Raw genomic sequence first — 17,532 nt, 5'->3', positions numbered from 1 at the left:
GGGTAATATGTCATGTCCAAAAATCAGTTCACACGAAAAACGCCAAAATGGAGTTTCCCATTTGCCCGTCTTCATAATAAGTCCACATTAATTTTATACCAAGCCCTTTTGCCTATTTTAGCACTCCGTTTTACTGACGTGCGTCTACCTATCTGAAAGCCACCTTGACATCTTCGGGGTCCAACTTACTCATGTCCATCTGAAAATGTTAACAGTCCAATTTGCTAAGGTCCATCTGAACATCAGAACAGAACATCTTACTCACGTCCACATGAACCTCTGTTACACCTTACTCACATCCATCTGAACGTGTGAACAGAATATCTTACGTCCATCTGAACATGTGAACAGAATATCTTATGTCCATCTGAACATTTGAATACAACATTTTACTCACGTCCATCTGAACATTCCAAACCCTACACCCCCCCCCCCCCCTCACACCATGCCCCAACACCGCGTCAGACTATACACATTTATATAGTTTTTTGCAGTGATGTTCTCTCGCCCCCAAACCTTCACCGTGCTTCGTGGGTCGTGGTCGACCCAGAGCCTCACAAAATCGTCTTTATCTCTAAAACTGTTTGGACTTTTTAATTGAGACTTCATGTAATCTCCGATCACCATACGACCGTCCTATTGCCCAACTTTTGAAAAACTATCTTGGTAAACAAAAAAATAAACGATGACGTAATTTGACCTACAGAGTTCGGATGATGCGAGTCGTGGACGACCCATATGGATTTACGTAAGGAATTTTACGCTGTTTATTCTTATTCGGATGGCGTGGGTCGTGTACGACCCATACTCTGCACAGAGGCGGCAAAACGTGTATTCCTATTCGGATGGCGTGGGTCGTGTACGACACCTACTTTATACGTTGAATCCTTCTTTGGAAAGTATGGGTCGTTCACGAACCACATCATCCAGACTGTCTAGTCCAAAGCGTGATCTGGTGAAGGTTAACCTCTTCCCTCCCTCCCTCCCTCCCTCCCTCCGCCCACTCTCCCCCCTCCCCCCCCCCACCACCCACACATAATGCACCCAGCCTACACAAAGTTGAGCATTAACATTATCACATCCCCCAACCCCACCTCTCTCCTCATCTTCCACATTCACTGCCACCCGACGTTTCCACTCCGTCTACCCGAAAGTTAAAAACGCAAAATGACATGCTTATCAATACAGGTGTTTCCATTCATTTGCTGGGCTTTTTCTTCTCCCCCATCCCATCAGGTATGGAATGGCATAACAACATAGATGTAGTTTTCTAGGTTCTGACTCAAACAGAGAGAAGTTATATCTCACCTAGCTCGTGTCAGTGAGAGCAGTGCTATCTCTATCTCCCTCTCTCCCTTTCTCTCCGTGTCTCCCTCTTTGTGTGTCTCTCTCTGTGTCTCTCTGTGTGTGTCTCTCTCTCTCTCTCTCTCTCTCTCTGTCTCTGTCTCTCTGTCGGTCTCTCTGTCTCTGTCTCTCTCTCTCTGTCTCTCTCTCTCTCTCTCTCTCTCTGTTGGTCTCTCTGTCTCTGTCTCTCTCTCTCTCTCTCTCTCTCTCTCTCTCTGTTGGTCTCTCTGTCTCTGTCTCTCTTCAAGCAAAGTTCAGTTCAGCTTTCCCTCCCATCTTTTCTTCATCTTCCATTTCTCCCCTTCTTCTTTCTCCCTCAGAAGCAGATCATCATCTTTATCATTCTTATCGTTCCAGCTTCTGTTCTTTAGAATTAGCACTCCCCTTCATCTTCCTTCGTAAACACACTGTCACGATATATGCCAAGAATGTCTCGTTTCAGCTTTGAATTCTTGTTGGGTTATCCGCTGCAGGTTTGTCTGTCTGACTGTCTGCCTGTCAATGTTTGCGGTGCGTGCGTGTGTGTGTGTGTGAGCTAGTGTGTACGTGTGTGTGAGTGTGAGTGTGTGTGTGTGAGCGTGCGTGCGTGAGAGAGTGTTTGTGTGTCTGTCTCTCTGTGTCCGAGTGTGTTCGTTGCCGTTGTTGGCTAATGCCAGTTGGGAAATTCACGTGAATGGAATCTTGTTCCATTTCTGAACTACAGGGATAAAGAATAACGCGACTAAAATTGCAAGAAAAAAGAGCGTCTTAAGCAAGAGCACGCGAAGAGGCTTTTTAGCGATACAATATGTGCGTGCGTGCAAGCGGGTGTGTGTGTGTGTGTGTGTGTGTGTGTGAGTGTGAGTGTGCATGCTTCACAAGAAAGAGCACAAGAAGAGGCTTTTTAGCGGAACAATACAAAACTAAACGATGCGGTGTGTGTGTTTGCGTGCTCGTGTGTGCGTGTGTGTGCTGCGGTCTGTCAAGTCTCCGTCTCTCTTGGACGCTGCTCTCAGTTCGTTTGTCAATCTTACCCCCCCCCCCCCCTTACCCCCCCCCCCCACCCCTTTAGTACTCCATAGAAGTTAGTTCGGCGCCATGGATTCGCCGGTACACAGTCTCGGCAGACTCCCAGACTCTGCACAATCTCAGGTACAAAAAAATGCAACGGAAATATGCAGGTGAGACATTCACATGCCCGTCGGTTCTCGCAAATATCAAAGGGCGACAAACAGCGAGGTGGATCGGTGGGGTTAAAGACACGCAACACGTGTGAACGCATTTATTTGTCTGGCTGAATCCTCAACCCCTCCTCCGTCTTGTCTTTTATCCCCAATTCCCCCCCCCCCCCTCCTCTGTCTGCAGGCCTGTCTCAGTCTGTCTGTCTCCTATCTCTGTCTCTGTGTGTCTCTCTCTTTCTGTCATTTTCTCTCTCTGTTTTTCTCTTTCTCTCTCCCCGACACACAGTCAGACACACGCACTCTCTTTCTCTCTCATTCACTGACTCACTGACTCACACACACTCACTCACTCACTCACTGACTGACTCACTCACTCACTCTCTTTCTCTCTCATTCATTCACTCACTCACTCTCTTTCTTTCTCACTCACTCACTCACTCACTCACTCACTCACTCTCTTTCTCACTCATTCACTCACTCACTCACTCACTCACTCACTCACGCACATACACACGCGCGCGCGCACTGTTATCTTCTCTGATTCACTGTTATCTTCTCTGATTCGCTGTTATCTTCTCTATGCCACATTCTACCCATGACTTGAAACTTAACTAGCCAACAAAACCCAACCACACGGATACAAACAATTCTCTGTGTTGACAAATTATCTTCATGGGACAGAAATATATAGTATTTTGGTGTGACCCTCGTTTCGCATTTGACCCGCACGTGCACTGCCGAATGGTAACCCGGAAGGGTACGCTCTGACATATTTCACCGTGGCAATCAAGATTTCTCTACAGGACTAACACAAACAGTAACTTAATAAGATCATTTGACCGACTGATAAAAATCACAGGTAGATTCCTCCTAAGACTCTCAATGTTTAATGCTGTGATACACCACACCTGAGTTTCTCGTCTGAGATAATAAAGTGTTCTATGTCTATATAACGCACTACGGCTGTCTATATTGTGGGGTGACTCAAAACGGCCGTATATACGTCATCTTCCGATTTTGATGACAGTTGTCTTCACTGAAATGACGGCCAAAGTTGTCATCGATTTGAACGAAAATTGTGCGTTGTGTCGCCTGGAGCAACCAAAGAACGCCCCCGGAACTCCCCGGAACTTATTTCTAAATGTCGACGCATCGTTGGCCAAATCTTGTCCCGTGTGAGCTGCAGCTTCGTGTAGCTGGGCAGAATATACCTGCGCAGTTTCAGCGGCACAGACGACGCACTTGTTAACCCGTGATTTGTAAAATCGTAAAAACTTTTTACAAATTACGTCGAACCTAAAACCGCGATTTGTAAAAATGTAAAAATGTTGCATTCCACATGTTGCTGCTAGCTTTCCACTGGGAGGAAACGACCCGAATTTCCCAGCAATGGGACAATAAAGTAGGTTTACATTTTTTACAAATCACGGGTTAACACGCACTGCATATTATTTATGCCGCGATAGGGATTATGACGAGTACTTGGCCTGTTTTCCTTTCATGCAACGTGTAGCGGGCTGGGATAATCTGCAGTGGACTACTAACATTCCGTTCAGCTGCAGTTAGACAGCAAAAGTAGGTAAGCTTTAAAGGCTGTCCTTATTTGGGCCTAAAGTCGACTTCGTGAAAATTCAGTGCCAAAGCTTCGTGCAGCCAGTTTCGTAAAGCAGACTTCGCGAAATCGACTTCGCCCAATTAATTACATCCTAGGCTTGACAAACAGTACGTTGAGAGTAACAAAATGTGTAAAAAACAAGAAATTCCTCCGAGGTAGGAAAAACACCCCCGTCAAAGGGAAATAACCTTCTCAGTTGGTGGCAGTGAGAATGGTTATTTCCCTTTGACCATTAATATGTCCCTCTATAAGTCCTTGTAGAATCTTAATCCACCAATAACTCCCTAACCGTGTGTTTGACTGGTCCCAATTTTTGTAAGGACCGTCTCAGGAATGTATAGAACCTGTTCACCAAGTTTGGTGACGATCGGTCCGTTCATTCTTGAGATCTATATGCGAACACAAACAAACAAACAAACAAACACATCGACCGAATCCTATACACACCCCTATACCGGGGGTGTAATAAAGCGCACTGAAACTGACCAATACTGTGCTTCACAATCCGTGTACCTGCCGTTAGGCAGCGAACGTTTGAGAGTGCCAAAAAAGCGGGTCAAACAATTCCACACACGCGATGCAAAGGATATTGCCTTTCCGTCTGGTATGTACCCCAGAGGTGGAATTTTTACCTGCGAAAAACAAACCCCCCATCACCGCAACAAAACAAACTACTCCCTGGTCTAGCAAAGCTCTAGGAAAACAAGCGAGAAGCAACAAGAGCTGTGCAATATCTACGCAAGACAACCTTGCGCTCTGCAGGTAACATTTCTCGCTGCCATTGCAAGATTACTGTGAGAGCTGGTCGACTTTTTCTCTACACCTCTAATGTAAATAAATAGTGGCTTTCTTTCCTTCTTCCCTTTCTACAGAGAAGTTCACTGGTTCAGTGGAACTAGTTGCCGCGTTGTAGTTACTTAGTTAGTTAGTTAGTTAGTGTGTGTGTGTGTGCGTGCGTGCGCGAGCGCCTGCTTGTATGTGCGTGCGTGCGTGCGTGTGTGGTATTTGCGTGCGTGCGCGCATACGTGTGTGTGCGTGCGTGCAAGCGGCGTGCGTGTGCGGTTATCAGGAAGGAACATAAACAAATTCCCTTGATGGCATCATAAATTTAACCTATCTCTCTCTCTCTCTCTCAACTCATAAGAAACTATAAAGAAGTTTCTCTTTCACTCTCTCTCCCTGTGACTATCCCCCCATGACCACCCTATATATACCCATCAAAACACCCCAACACCCCCCTTCCCTCACCAAACTTTTTTTCTTACCTGTGAGTCTCTCTCTCTCTTTCTCTCTCTCTCTCTTTCTCTTTCTCTCTCTTTCTCTCTCTTTCTTTCTCTCTCTCTTTCTTTCTCTCTCTCTCTTTCTCTCTCTCTCTCTTTCTCTTTCTCTCTCTTTCTCTCTCTTTCTCTCTCTCTCTCTTTCTCTTTCTCTTTCCCTTTCTCTTTCTTTCTCTTTTTTTCTCTCTCTTTCTCTCTCTATCTCTTTCTCTCTCTTTCTCTCTCTCTCTCTCTTTCTCTCTCTCTCTCTCTCTCTCTCTCTCTCTCTCTCTCTCTCCAACGACCCCATCCCCGACAATCCCCTCCCCTCAACCCCCCCCCCCCCCTCCCCTCAACCCCCCCCCCCCCTCCCCATCCCCATCCCCAACTCGTTTCCTTACCTGTGAGTACCCGTAGACCTTGATGGACTTTTTGGAAGGCTCATGCTCTATCCTCCCGCCGCCCAGCACCTCGCAATCCAGTCCTTTGCTCTCCATGTCGCCCACAACTTTTTCGTAGATGTCGGCTGAAACACACAGAGTAGACACATTCCAAAGATTATTTTGTTGTTTGATGTTTGACACAGCTCGAACATGATTTTTGTTGTATGATGTGTGACACGGTGCAGAGATGATTGCTTTGTTTGATGAAGTGCAGAGATGATTTTGTTGTATGATGTGTGACACGGTGCAGAGATGATTGTTTTGTTTGATGAAGTGCAGAGATGATTTTGTTGTATGATGTGTGACACGGTGCAGAGATGATTGCTTTGTTTGATGAAGTGCAGAGATGATTTTGTTGTATGATGTGTGACACGGTGCAGAGATGATTGCTTTGTTTGATGAAGTGCAGAGATGATTTTGTTGTATGATGTGTGACACGGTGCAGAGATGATTGTCTTGTTTGATGAAGTGCAGAGATGATTTTGTTGTATGATGTGTGACACGGTGCAGAGATGATTGCTTTGTTTGATGAAGTGCAGAGATGATTTTGTTGTATGATGTGTGACACGGTGCAGAGATGATTGCTTTGTTTGATGAAGTGCAGAGATGATTTTGTTGTATGATGTGTGACACGGTGCAGAGATGATTGTTTTGTTTGATGAAGTGCAGAGATGATTGTCTTGTTTCTTTTAATACAAAGTGCAGAGATGATTGTCTTGTTTGTTGTTGAAGAGAATTTGAGGCGCTGAAAACAGCACCGCTACGTATGTAAGTCTTCAAAAGACACATCTCTCCCACCTCCCTTAATTTATATCTTTTATCCGGTGTTTTTTTTAGAGATGAACTTTGGAACAAATAAAGCCCAGAAAAGATTTTTTTTTTAAAACACTTTTTGAAAGTCAGGGCCGGTTGGTCTTCGGTAATGTCAAGGGGGTCAAGAAGGCTCCGAAATATGTAATAAAGGAACACACCACACACACACACACTCAAGACTTTCGGTAATGCCCTTCTCGTTCAATGCGGACAGTAGAGGCTCATAATGAGTCGCCCATGTGTTTTGGTTTATGTGCAAGCATGCGTGAGAGAGAGAGAGAGAGAGAGAGAGAGAGAGAGAGAGAGAGAGAGAGAGAGAGAGAGAGAGAGAGAGAGAGAGAGAGAGAGAGAGAGAGAAAGAGAGAGAGAAAATCTAAATGATCAAAATATGAGGTGATTATGAACAAAAAATTAAAACAAGAAGGGCAAAGCCCATACGACTCACATGCTTTACACATTTTTCCTACCAAAATGCATGTGACCTTGACCCAAGGTCAAGGTCATCCAAGGTCATGCAACACAAAGCTGTTAATTCAAGACATAGGAAGTACAATGGTGCTTATTGGCTCTTTCTACCATGAGATATGGTCACTTTTAGTGGTTCACTACCTTATTTTGGTCACATTTCATAAGGGTCAAAGTGACCTTGACCTTGATCATATGTGACCAAATGTGTCTCATGATGAAAGCATAACATGTGCCACACATAATGTTTAAGTTTGAAACAGTTATCTTCCATAGTTCAGGGTCAAGGTCACTTCAAAATATGTATCCAATCCAACTTTGAAGAGCTCCTGTGACCTTGACCTTGAAGCAAGGTAAACCAAACTGGTATCAAAAGATGGGGCTTACTTTGCCCTATATATCATATATAGGTGAGGTATTGAATCTCAAAAACTTCAGAGAAAATGTGAAAAATGTGAAAAATAGCTGTTTTTTAGGCAACATTTATGGCCCCTGCGACCTTGACCTTGAAGCAAGGTCAAGATGCTATGTATGTTTTTTGGGGCGTTGTCATCATACACCATCTTGCCAAATTTGGTACTGATAGACTGAATAGTGTCCAAGAAATATCCAACGTTAAAGTTTTCCGGACGGACGGACGACTCGGGTGAGTACATAGACTCACTTTTGCTTCGCATGTGAGTCAAAAACCTTGTTAGTGACTTCAGAGAGAGAGAGAGAGAGAGAGAGAGAGAGAGAGAGAGAGAGAGAGAGAGAGAGAGAGAGAGAGAGAGAGAGAGAGACACACACACACACACACACACACACACACAGACAGACAGACAGACAGACGTCGAAAGACATGTCATAAGGACAAAAAGCGTGTAGAAGCGTCAGAGAGAATATGGATCCAGCACATGTGCACTGGTGTGGCCCCAAACAACCTTGCCTGGATGGGAAAAACATTGTTTTACAAAACACACTGTCGGATAAGAGTCGGGTGTAAACACAGGTAGACAGGAAACGAAACGTAAAACCATGCACCGGTGATTCTCCCTGCAATCGGTGTGGTCTCGGAATCTACGAAAGTGCGGACCAGATTTCAAGGATAGAAGACCAAGGTAAAATCAAACAAATTTGCACCATTTGTTTTCCCACAGTGCCCATGTAGATTCCAGTGAAACTTTAAGGAGCTGTACTTCCGACGAAAACGGTTCTGCGCAGATCTAGTCATGCAGGTCTTCTTCACCCCGGACCACTCCCCTCCCCCCCCCCCCCCCCCCCATTTCGACACATATATATACACACAATCAGCAGCCTGCACTGCTTCCTGGAAGGAGTTTTTTTTATGGGTGAATTAATTTCAATTTGATTTAGGCATAAGAAGAAGTATCCAATTTCGACAATATTATGCCTGTAAAATGTTCAGAGTGCGTTGAAACAAGTGTGAAAAAAATAGAACCCACTCTTGGCATGTCCTTATATTGAAAAGTCTGTCCTGTAGATTTGTCTAATTGTTGTCCACCCACACTTGTTTCAACACACTCTGAAAACGTCACAGTCAAAATATAAGCAAAATATAAGCGAAGTCGATTTTGGGGGCCAATCAATCAATCAATCAATGAGTCTTATATCGCGCATATTCCGTGGGTACAGTTCTAGGCGCTCTGCAGTGATGCCGTGTGAGATGAAATTTTATACGGCCAATCGGTGCCCTGTGTCTTAAAAGTGACCGTTTTGTCACATACCAAAAATTAGGGGGGCCCGGGTAGCTCAGGTGGTAGAGCACTGGACTTGTGATCGAAAGGTCGCTGGTTCGAATCCGGGCCGGGACGGACACGGGTCAACTTTATGTGCAGACCCAGAGACGGTATCCATCTCCCACCCCCGTGTCACCACAATGGCACGTTAAAGATCTTGGTCATTCTACCATAGGTGCAGATGGCTGATACCACCTAAACACGCAGACATCAAAAGCCGTGAGGGCGTAAAACTCGAATCGTATAAACCAATTCATGTCCAATACAGGCAATTAAGACCTGACGGACAATAAGCCCCTTAAAACTTACTTTACATACCAAAAATCCACACCCCGACAGCTTCCTGTTCAGAATGGACATTTTTTTCTGACTTAATTTCGCGAATTGACTTCACTACTTCTTCTTTCGTTCTTGGGCTGAAACTCCCACGTTCACTCGTGTGTTTTGCAAGAGTTCGTTTCACGTGTATGACCGTTTTTAACCCACCATTCAGGCAGCCATACGCCGATTTCGAGGGATGCATGCTTGGTATGTTCGTGTTTCTATAACCCACCTAACTCTGACATGGAATACAGGATCTTTTCCGTGCGCACTTGGGTTTGTGCTCACGTGTACACACGAAGGGGGTATTAAGGCACCAGCAGGTCTGCAAATAAGTTGACCTGGGAGATCGGAAACATTTCCCCACCAGGTGCGGCCGTGATTCGAACACTTAACCTCCAGCGTGGGAGGCCGGCATCTTATTCGCTAGGCCATTGCGCCCGTCACACAGGTGTTATAATTACTTAAGTTCTTCTTCTTCTTCTTCTTGTTCTTGTTCTTCTTCTTGTTCTTGTTTTTGTTCTTCTTCTTCTTCTTCATCATTCATGGGCTGAAACCCCCACGTTCACTCATGTTTTTGCACAAGTGGATTTTTACGTGCATGACCGTTTTTACCCGCCATTCAGACAGCATACGCCGATTTTGTGGGAATAATTACTTTTGAACGAAATTATTTACCAGAAAATGTCTACTGTGTACAAAAAGCAGCTTAGATGTTGAATGGGTGGTTACTTTAAAGGCCCACTTCCATTCGCCTCGTTGTCTCCTTTCTTTCTTTTTTCTTTCTTTATTTGGTGTTTAACGTCGTTTTCAACCACGAAGGTTATATATCGCGACGGGGAAAGGAGGGAGATGGGATAGAGCCACTTGTCAATTGTTTCTTGTTCACAAAAGCACTAATGAAAAATTTGCTCCGGGGCTTGCAACGTAGTACAATGTATTGCCTTACTGGGAGAATGCAAGTTTCCAGTACAAAGGACTTAACATTTCTTACATACTGCTTGACTAAAATCTTTACAAAAATTGACTATATTCTATACAAGAAACACTTAACAAGGGTAAAAAGAGAAACAGAATCTGTTAGTCGCTGGGGAGCATCGGGTAAATTCTTCCCCCTAACCCGCGGGGGGTTCGTTGTCTCCAATCTGGTCAGGCTTCAACATGGGGAGTGACCATCCCTCCACTTGGTCACATAACAAAAACCAACACCCTGACTGCTTGCTCTGGTGAGTTGGACTTTTTTATGAATTAACTTTCGAAATTTATTTTACCCCAAACATACCACTGTGCTCAGGGAACATCCAGCCTGTTGATTGTTGGCATGTGACCAAGTTGAGGGGTGGTTGTATTCCATGTACAAGCCTGACCCGATCTGAGACCGTAATTCGAAATGGAATGGGCCTTTAAATCATCAGTCGGCAAAATGGACGGAAACCATTTCCCTCTCCGCATCTCTCGCCTTGCCATATGGAAGGATATATCGTATCTTCAAATCATCACTCTGCAAAATGGAAGGAAATCGTTCTGCTCTCATCTCTCGCCTGGCCACATATGATAGTTTACATCGAAAGGATCGTATCTTTAAATCATCACTCTGCAAAATGGACGGAAATCGTTCTCCTCTCATCTCTCGCCTGGCCACATGATAGTTTACATCGAAAGGGTGGTATCTCTAAATCATCACTCTGAAAAATGGACGGAAATCGCTCTGCTCTCATCTCTCGCCTGGCCACATGATAGTTTACATCGAAAGGGTGGTATCTCTAAATCATCACTCTGCAAAATGGAAGGAAATCGTTCTGCTCTCATCTCTCGCCTGGCCACATATGATAGTTTACATCGAAAGGATCGTATCTTTAAATCATCACTCTGCAAAATGGACGGAAATCGTTCTCCTCTCATCTCTGGTGGTGTTTTTGTTGGTGGTGTTGGCGGCGTTGCTGGCGTAGGCAGGGCAGCTCAGCTTGTTGCCACGAGCCAGCTTTAACGAGGCCTTTGATAACGCTGATGGACTTTTAATGAGGGTGTCAAAGCACCGCCCGCTCATCTAAACGGTGGATAGCAGAGAAACCGGAAAAAGAGAACAAACTTCTACCAAAGAAAATGTTCTACGTCTTACCGAGAAGAAGAATCAGAAAGTAAAGGAGGGAGATGAGGGGGGGAGAGAGAGGGAGAGAGAGAGAGAGAGACAGAGAGAGAGACAGACAGACAGAGACAGAGACAGAGACAGAGACAGAGACAGGGAGAGAGACAGAGGGAGAGAGACAGAGGGGGGAGAGAGACAGAGACAGACTGACAGAGGTGCGATAAGGCAACCAAAGCACAACCCGCGTAAAATAGATGTACGATTAACCACAGGAGCTTGTATTACAGCGCAGGTCGATCTTCTCCTTCATCCTTCCTGTACAATTACTACTATTAAATAATAGGAAGGATAAAGGAGTACATCGACCGGCGCTTAGGTACAAGCTCCTGCGGACTAACTAAGAAGACGATGAGTGATTCAGAAGAGAGAAGCGGGAGGGTGGGACGGAGAGAGAGAGAGAGAGCGAAACACACACACACACACACACACACACACACACACACACACACACACACACACACACACACACACACACACACACACACACACCATAACATAACTAGAATAAATCGTTTCACAGACTTCAAAACGCTTCTCCATATAGTAGGATAATTCTCAGTACACCTGAAGTATCGCTACAACATGAACATATGCTACTCATTTTACTCACATTCGTAACACCATTTACACCTGCGTGTAACAACAAAAGCAGATACCCTTCTTGTCTCAGGCTCTCAAATCACTTTACCATTCAGCCGTACACCAGGAAAACCGTTAATACATATACTTCTGTCTGTTTGAGACGATGTTCTTTTGAAATATCTTCAAATCCACATACATTGTACGAAAGGGTAAGAACAGAATAAGTACTTGTTTCGCCTAACAGTGAAGGTCTTTTTTGCTGATATAAATTTCTTAACTGACAAGCATCCGCGAAGTTAATTCTGTAATTAGGTGTGGAAAACGTCGTACTAAACTGGACTGAACTGAACGCAGTCTCTTGTCCACACCTTACAACCAATTGTTGCAAGTATGTTGATCAAAGAAGAAGAAGAAGCGGAAAGTCTCAAATCCTAGCCTTTTATGGCACCCATCACTTCGAATAATCACATAAATGTCGAAAATATGCACGAGTCCATTATCCACACAGTTACAGACGGACAGTGAACGTCAGTCCGTTCGACATAAACACGGCGCAGGCGGCATAATCTACAGACAAATCTGTTGCAATCACCGTAAAACCGTCAAAATTCTAACATAAATTTGCTTACATTCCAGGAAGTCCAGCCAGTTAAAAGCTAAATGGCTCGTCAGTGGTTTACATCAGGCCTATGGATTCCTCTTTGGGGGAGAGAGCTATGCACACGCGCAGCGAAAACGCAGCTGTCAACCAGCTGAAATCCTGACGTAATGCACACCAGCAGCTGCTGCTGACGTCATTCTGCAATCATTGTGGTGTTACATCATAATTATCGATCCGCGTCATTTCCTGTGGAAAGCGAAGGGGGTAGCAGAACTGATTCGCGTCTAATTACCCTCATAATCTTTCGCAGCTTTCATGAATTTGAAACTGCTGTTTAGGCCTGTGGCAACTGTTTATTAATTTTGACTCTTAATTGAAGTCACGTGTTCAACTTTTTGAACACTGTGTGATATACCATATAGCTCTACTATTTACTGTTTAGAGGAAGGGCTCCTAATATGGACCGGCTCCTAATATGGACCACCTCTTGATCTGACAAACTAACGGCGCAGGAGCGCTAAAAACAATTTCATTCGCTGTATTCACCCTCTCTGGATAACTTGCACATGTCAAAACATTGCAGAAACACAAACCTCAAAACCGTTAGGCTTTTTCTTTTTACATTTAGTCAAATGCTGGACCCTGTGACGTCATTCTCCAAAAATGGGAAGACGGCACAGGGCCCAAGCTTACTTAATCTAGGATTGGATTGGATGGATAAGATTTATAGTCCAGTGAGGTTACCCTCATGGAAATTCGGGCTGCTTTCTCCCTGGGGAAAGCGAGCTGCCATACAATATACGGCGCTACCCATATTTTTTATTTTTTTCCTGCATGCGTGTATTCATGTTTCCTGAGACTTAATGCCGTGTGAGATGGAATTTTTTTTACTTTATTCCAAGTCCCACGGGTATTTGATGGACATTTTTATCTATGCCTATACAATTTTGCCAGGAAAGACCCTTTTGTCAATCGTGGGATCTTTAACGTGCACACCCCAATGTAGTGTACACGAAGGGACCTCGGTTTTTCGTCTCATCCGAAAGACTAGCACTTGAACCCACCACCTAGGTTAGGAAAGGGGGGAGAAAATTGCGGCCTGACCCAGGCCTGAACACGCAACCTCTCGCTTCCGAGCGCAAGTGCGTTACCACTCGGCCACCCAGTCCCATCTAGGGAGATAGGGAAGACAAAAAGACGGACTGCAGAGATTTCTTAGAGGACGGAGCTATAGACCAGACCAGAGGAAATAGAGCTAGGGACATAGAGTATAGGAGTGTTGACCAGCAGAAAAGAAATACAAGTTACTACTTAGAATAAGTTAGCATAGAGACAAGTGATAGGATACGACAGTTGAACTACAGTGCCAACAGAACAGTCTGCATCAGGTAAGCAAGTACGCACGTTGTTTCCCCTTTTGTGTCAAGTTGTACCCTAAATAAAAAGAAGAAATTGTTGCTCTTGGTTTCGTTTGCATTCTTAAGATTGTTCGTACCTTGTTCTTTGTCTCCATTATAAAGATCTGTCTGTCCTCTCAACACTCATAAAGCCAAGCGAGTAAATGTAATTATGGACATCTTTAATAAACATCTTTAAAGACCAGGTGCAGGTCGCCAATTCGACCCCGCGATACTATGTTACCTTAACCACACCTTTTTTTGTGTTTTGCCTAATAATAACTTATCATAGATCATAGGTAGTAAGAATACTATTATTTACATCATCATTGTTATTGAGTATCCTCCTATTCCATGTTAGTTTGTTTATTGTTTCTCGTCTCGAGTACCCAGGGGATCACGCGAGACCAATTCAGCGTCGATCTTATTCTGTTTTGTTTTTGGCTTTCTCTAAACAAAAAACTCACATTTAAAGGCACAGTAAGCCTCCCGTAAACCATCACAGATACGGTCAGGTTTTTACACACAGGACAAACACCCTTTCATTTATACACTCACCGATTGAGAACATCCTAGGTGCCCTCCGTAAAGAGCGAACAATTTTCAAAGAATTTATTTTTGCGTGGTTTATCTTACCCCTGAGCCATCGTGAACCCGTGTGATCCAGTTTCCCTTTTTCACAATGTAGTCGTCAGTTAGCCTTATTTGAATGCGACTCGATGTGAGCTTATTTACAATAGCACGTTTTTATGCACGAAACAAACGGCTGTGGTTCACAAGAACTCTCGGGATGGCTTTTGACTGTTGAGAGGAACGGCGATATGCACTGACTGATAAACCGTCGTCTGCTAAGACCATTGCGTGACCCTGCTTCCGGGCTTTTCTTTTTTCAAACTTTCACAACTTCGAATTGCACTGATCTTGTCTTGATGAAAAAAGAATTCTTTTATGATTAAAGAATGTTTGTGTAACAAGCTAGATTTTAAAAGTTAGGTCTAGCGCAAAAACGCACCACGGTCCAAAAACATTCTGATAATCATCGATCCACGGCTGTCGCCAGCTTAAGGGAAGTAACTCATTTTTGACCTGAGTTCAGGATGGGTCCAAAAAGTGTTCGAGACAATCTGCAAAATTAATTCTTTAAAAATTGCTCGCTCTTTACGTAGGGCACCTAGGATGTTCCCGTTTGGTGAGCGTTCAAATGGAAGGGTGTTTTTACTGTGTGTAAAAGCCTGACAGTATCTGTGATGGTTTACGGGAGACTTACTGTCCGGGCGTGATTTCCGGGATATTCATAACAGCCGTCCAGCACCAAAACGAGGCGCCATTGTTCTTCAGGGCCAAGTCCACGAAAATAAATTCTTTGAAAATTTCTCACGCTCGACAGAAAGCAGCCAGGATGTTCCCGTTCGGTGAGCGTTTAAATGGAAGTATGCTTGTACTGTATGTAGACGCTCGGGGAACTCTGTGATGGTTTACGGGAGGCTTTCTGTGCCTTTAAGGAGTATCACAGTAATATAAATAGGGAGAAGGCTCCATAACCTTCCTCAATAATCGGTACTTCAAATCTTTTTAGAAGACTTCATCTCTTAACTTTTAAACAGATTTTGTGTTAAACCTTGTCCGGAGGTACGCCCCGGCGTCTAGCTTATTCCATGTATAATGGTCAGAACAGATATCAGTGATGGCGCTAGTATTTGATCAAACCGGTACGCAAACTTTTATGATGCAAACAGTCCAGAAAAAACGGTAGGCTGGTCATTGGAACTAGTAAGAGTCCAACTCAGAGTACTGGTTTTGATGTTTTAACTGCGGGGAAAAAACGGTAGTTCTAAATATCAACCGGTAGTTCATTCCAGTAGCCAATTTGTTCCGGTATTTTCTCGTTTCAAACGGTAAACAAGAAGGGCAAACCCCATACGACTCACATGCTTGACCTTGACCTTTACATGACCTTGACCTTCAGGGTCAAGGTCAAATAACTAAACCTAGCAATGACATCATACACTAAGAACTGCTTTACACATTTTTCCTACCAAAATACATGTGACCTTGACCCAAGGTCAAAGTCATCCAAGGTCATGCAACACAAAGCTGTTAATTCAAGACATAGGAAGTACAATGGTGCTTATTGGCTCTTTCTACCATGAGATATGGTCACTTTTAGTGGTTCACTACCTTATTTTGGTCACATTTCATAAGGGTCAAAGTGACCTTGACCTTGATCATATGTGACAAAATGTGTCTCATGATGAAAGCATAACATGTGCCCCACATAATTTTTAAGTTTGAAACAGTTATCTTCCATAGTTCAGGGTCAAGGTCACTTCAAAATATGTATACAATCCAACTTTGAAGAGCTCCTGTGACCTTGACCTTGAAGCAAGGTAAACCAAACTGGTATCAAAAGATAGGGCTTACTTTGCCCTATATATCATATATAGGTGAGGTATTAAAACTCAAAAACTTCAGAGAAAATGTGAAAAATGTGAAAAATGTTTTAGACAACATTTTTGGCCCCTGCGACCTTGACCTTGAAGCAAAGTCAAGATGCTATGTATGTTTTTTGGGGCCTTGTCATCATACACCATCTTGCCAAATTTGGTACTGATAGACTGAATAGTGTCCAAGAAATATCCAACGTTAAAGTTTTCCGGACGGCCGGCCGGACGGACGTCCGGACGTCCGGACGGACGGACGGACGGACGACTCGGGTGAGTACATAGACTCACTTTTGCTTCGCATGTGAGTCAAAAAACCCGGTAATAACCGGTTAACGCCAATACTGGATATGTGGTGGTATACACAACCATTCTCACACGTGAAGGCAGGCCAGAGCATCTTTACACACAGTTTCAAGCCAGGTATTTGGCCTGCTTTTCGCTTCAGGCCGGGACGTACGATTTATCGGTAAAACGCATCCGCCAATGACGCATTAATTACTACAGCAGCTTCCCCCGCTACCTGTTGACGTTGAGGGTTTCAGGGCAGGTAGGACGGGAAATAAATACAGACTACCAGTGTAGGTGTAGTTGTAAGGTGTGGTAGTGGTGGTGGGGTTAGGAGGTGTGTGTCGGAGGGGGGGGGGGGGGCGGGGGGGGGGGGGGGCGTGTGGTAACAGAATCGAAAATTTCAAAACTAAATTTTCATTTAATTAATATACTTACTCAACTCACATAAATGGCATTAACTTCAGTTCATTGCTAAGATATTGAAGTAGTACTCGACCCTGGTAAGGGGGGAAGTAACTCCCTAAGAAAAACAATCCGTAGTCAAGGACGGGAGTCACCTCCCCTACCGGTAACCCGCACATGCGCGGTCCTGCTACCGGCCTTCATTCCCCCACGGAAACACACACCTGTAACACATATAATGTTAGCGGGGATGGATGGGAGGGTATAAACGATGTGAGTTGAGTAAGTATATTAATTAAATGAAAATTTAGTTTTGAAATTTTCGATTCAATCACATATTCTTACCTCAACTCACATAAATGGCAGATTGCACATAAAGGCGGTGGGATACTCACATTAAACTCTTGGAAGTATCTGGCCTGCGGCAACCATGGCTGGGAGGCAGTTGGTACCGTCCGGGTGAGTGCTGGCAATGTCCCGGAGGTAGTAGCTGAGGAAGACATCTTGAGACGTCCA

At 44.2% G+C, this 17,532-nt stretch overlaps 1 protein-coding gene across 1 annotated transcript in view; it reads right to left on the bottom strand.

Annotated features, from left to right (window-relative positions):
- LOC138948640 (14 kDa phosphohistidine phosphatase-like) overlaps positions 1-17,532 on the bottom strand; it is a 48,540-nt gene that overhangs the window by 3,592 nt on the left and 27,416 nt on the right. Inside the window, exon 3 of the mRNA XM_070320210.1 lies at positions 5,777-5,901. Coding sequence (XP_070176311.1) covers positions 5,777-5,901 — 125 coding nt within the window. The remainder of the gene's footprint in view (positions 1-5,776; positions 5,902-17,532) is intronic.

The sequence above is a fragment of the Littorina saxatilis genome, linkage group LG15 (assembly GCF_037325665.1).
Source record: "Littorina saxatilis isolate snail1 linkage group LG15, US_GU_Lsax_2.0, whole genome shotgun sequence".
In the NCBI taxonomy this organism is placed as follows: domain Eukaryota; kingdom Metazoa; phylum Mollusca; class Gastropoda; order Littorinimorpha; family Littorinidae; genus Littorina; species Littorina saxatilis.
Note: the sequence above shows the minus strand (reverse complement) of the source record. Positions and strands in the feature narration are given on the sequence as shown.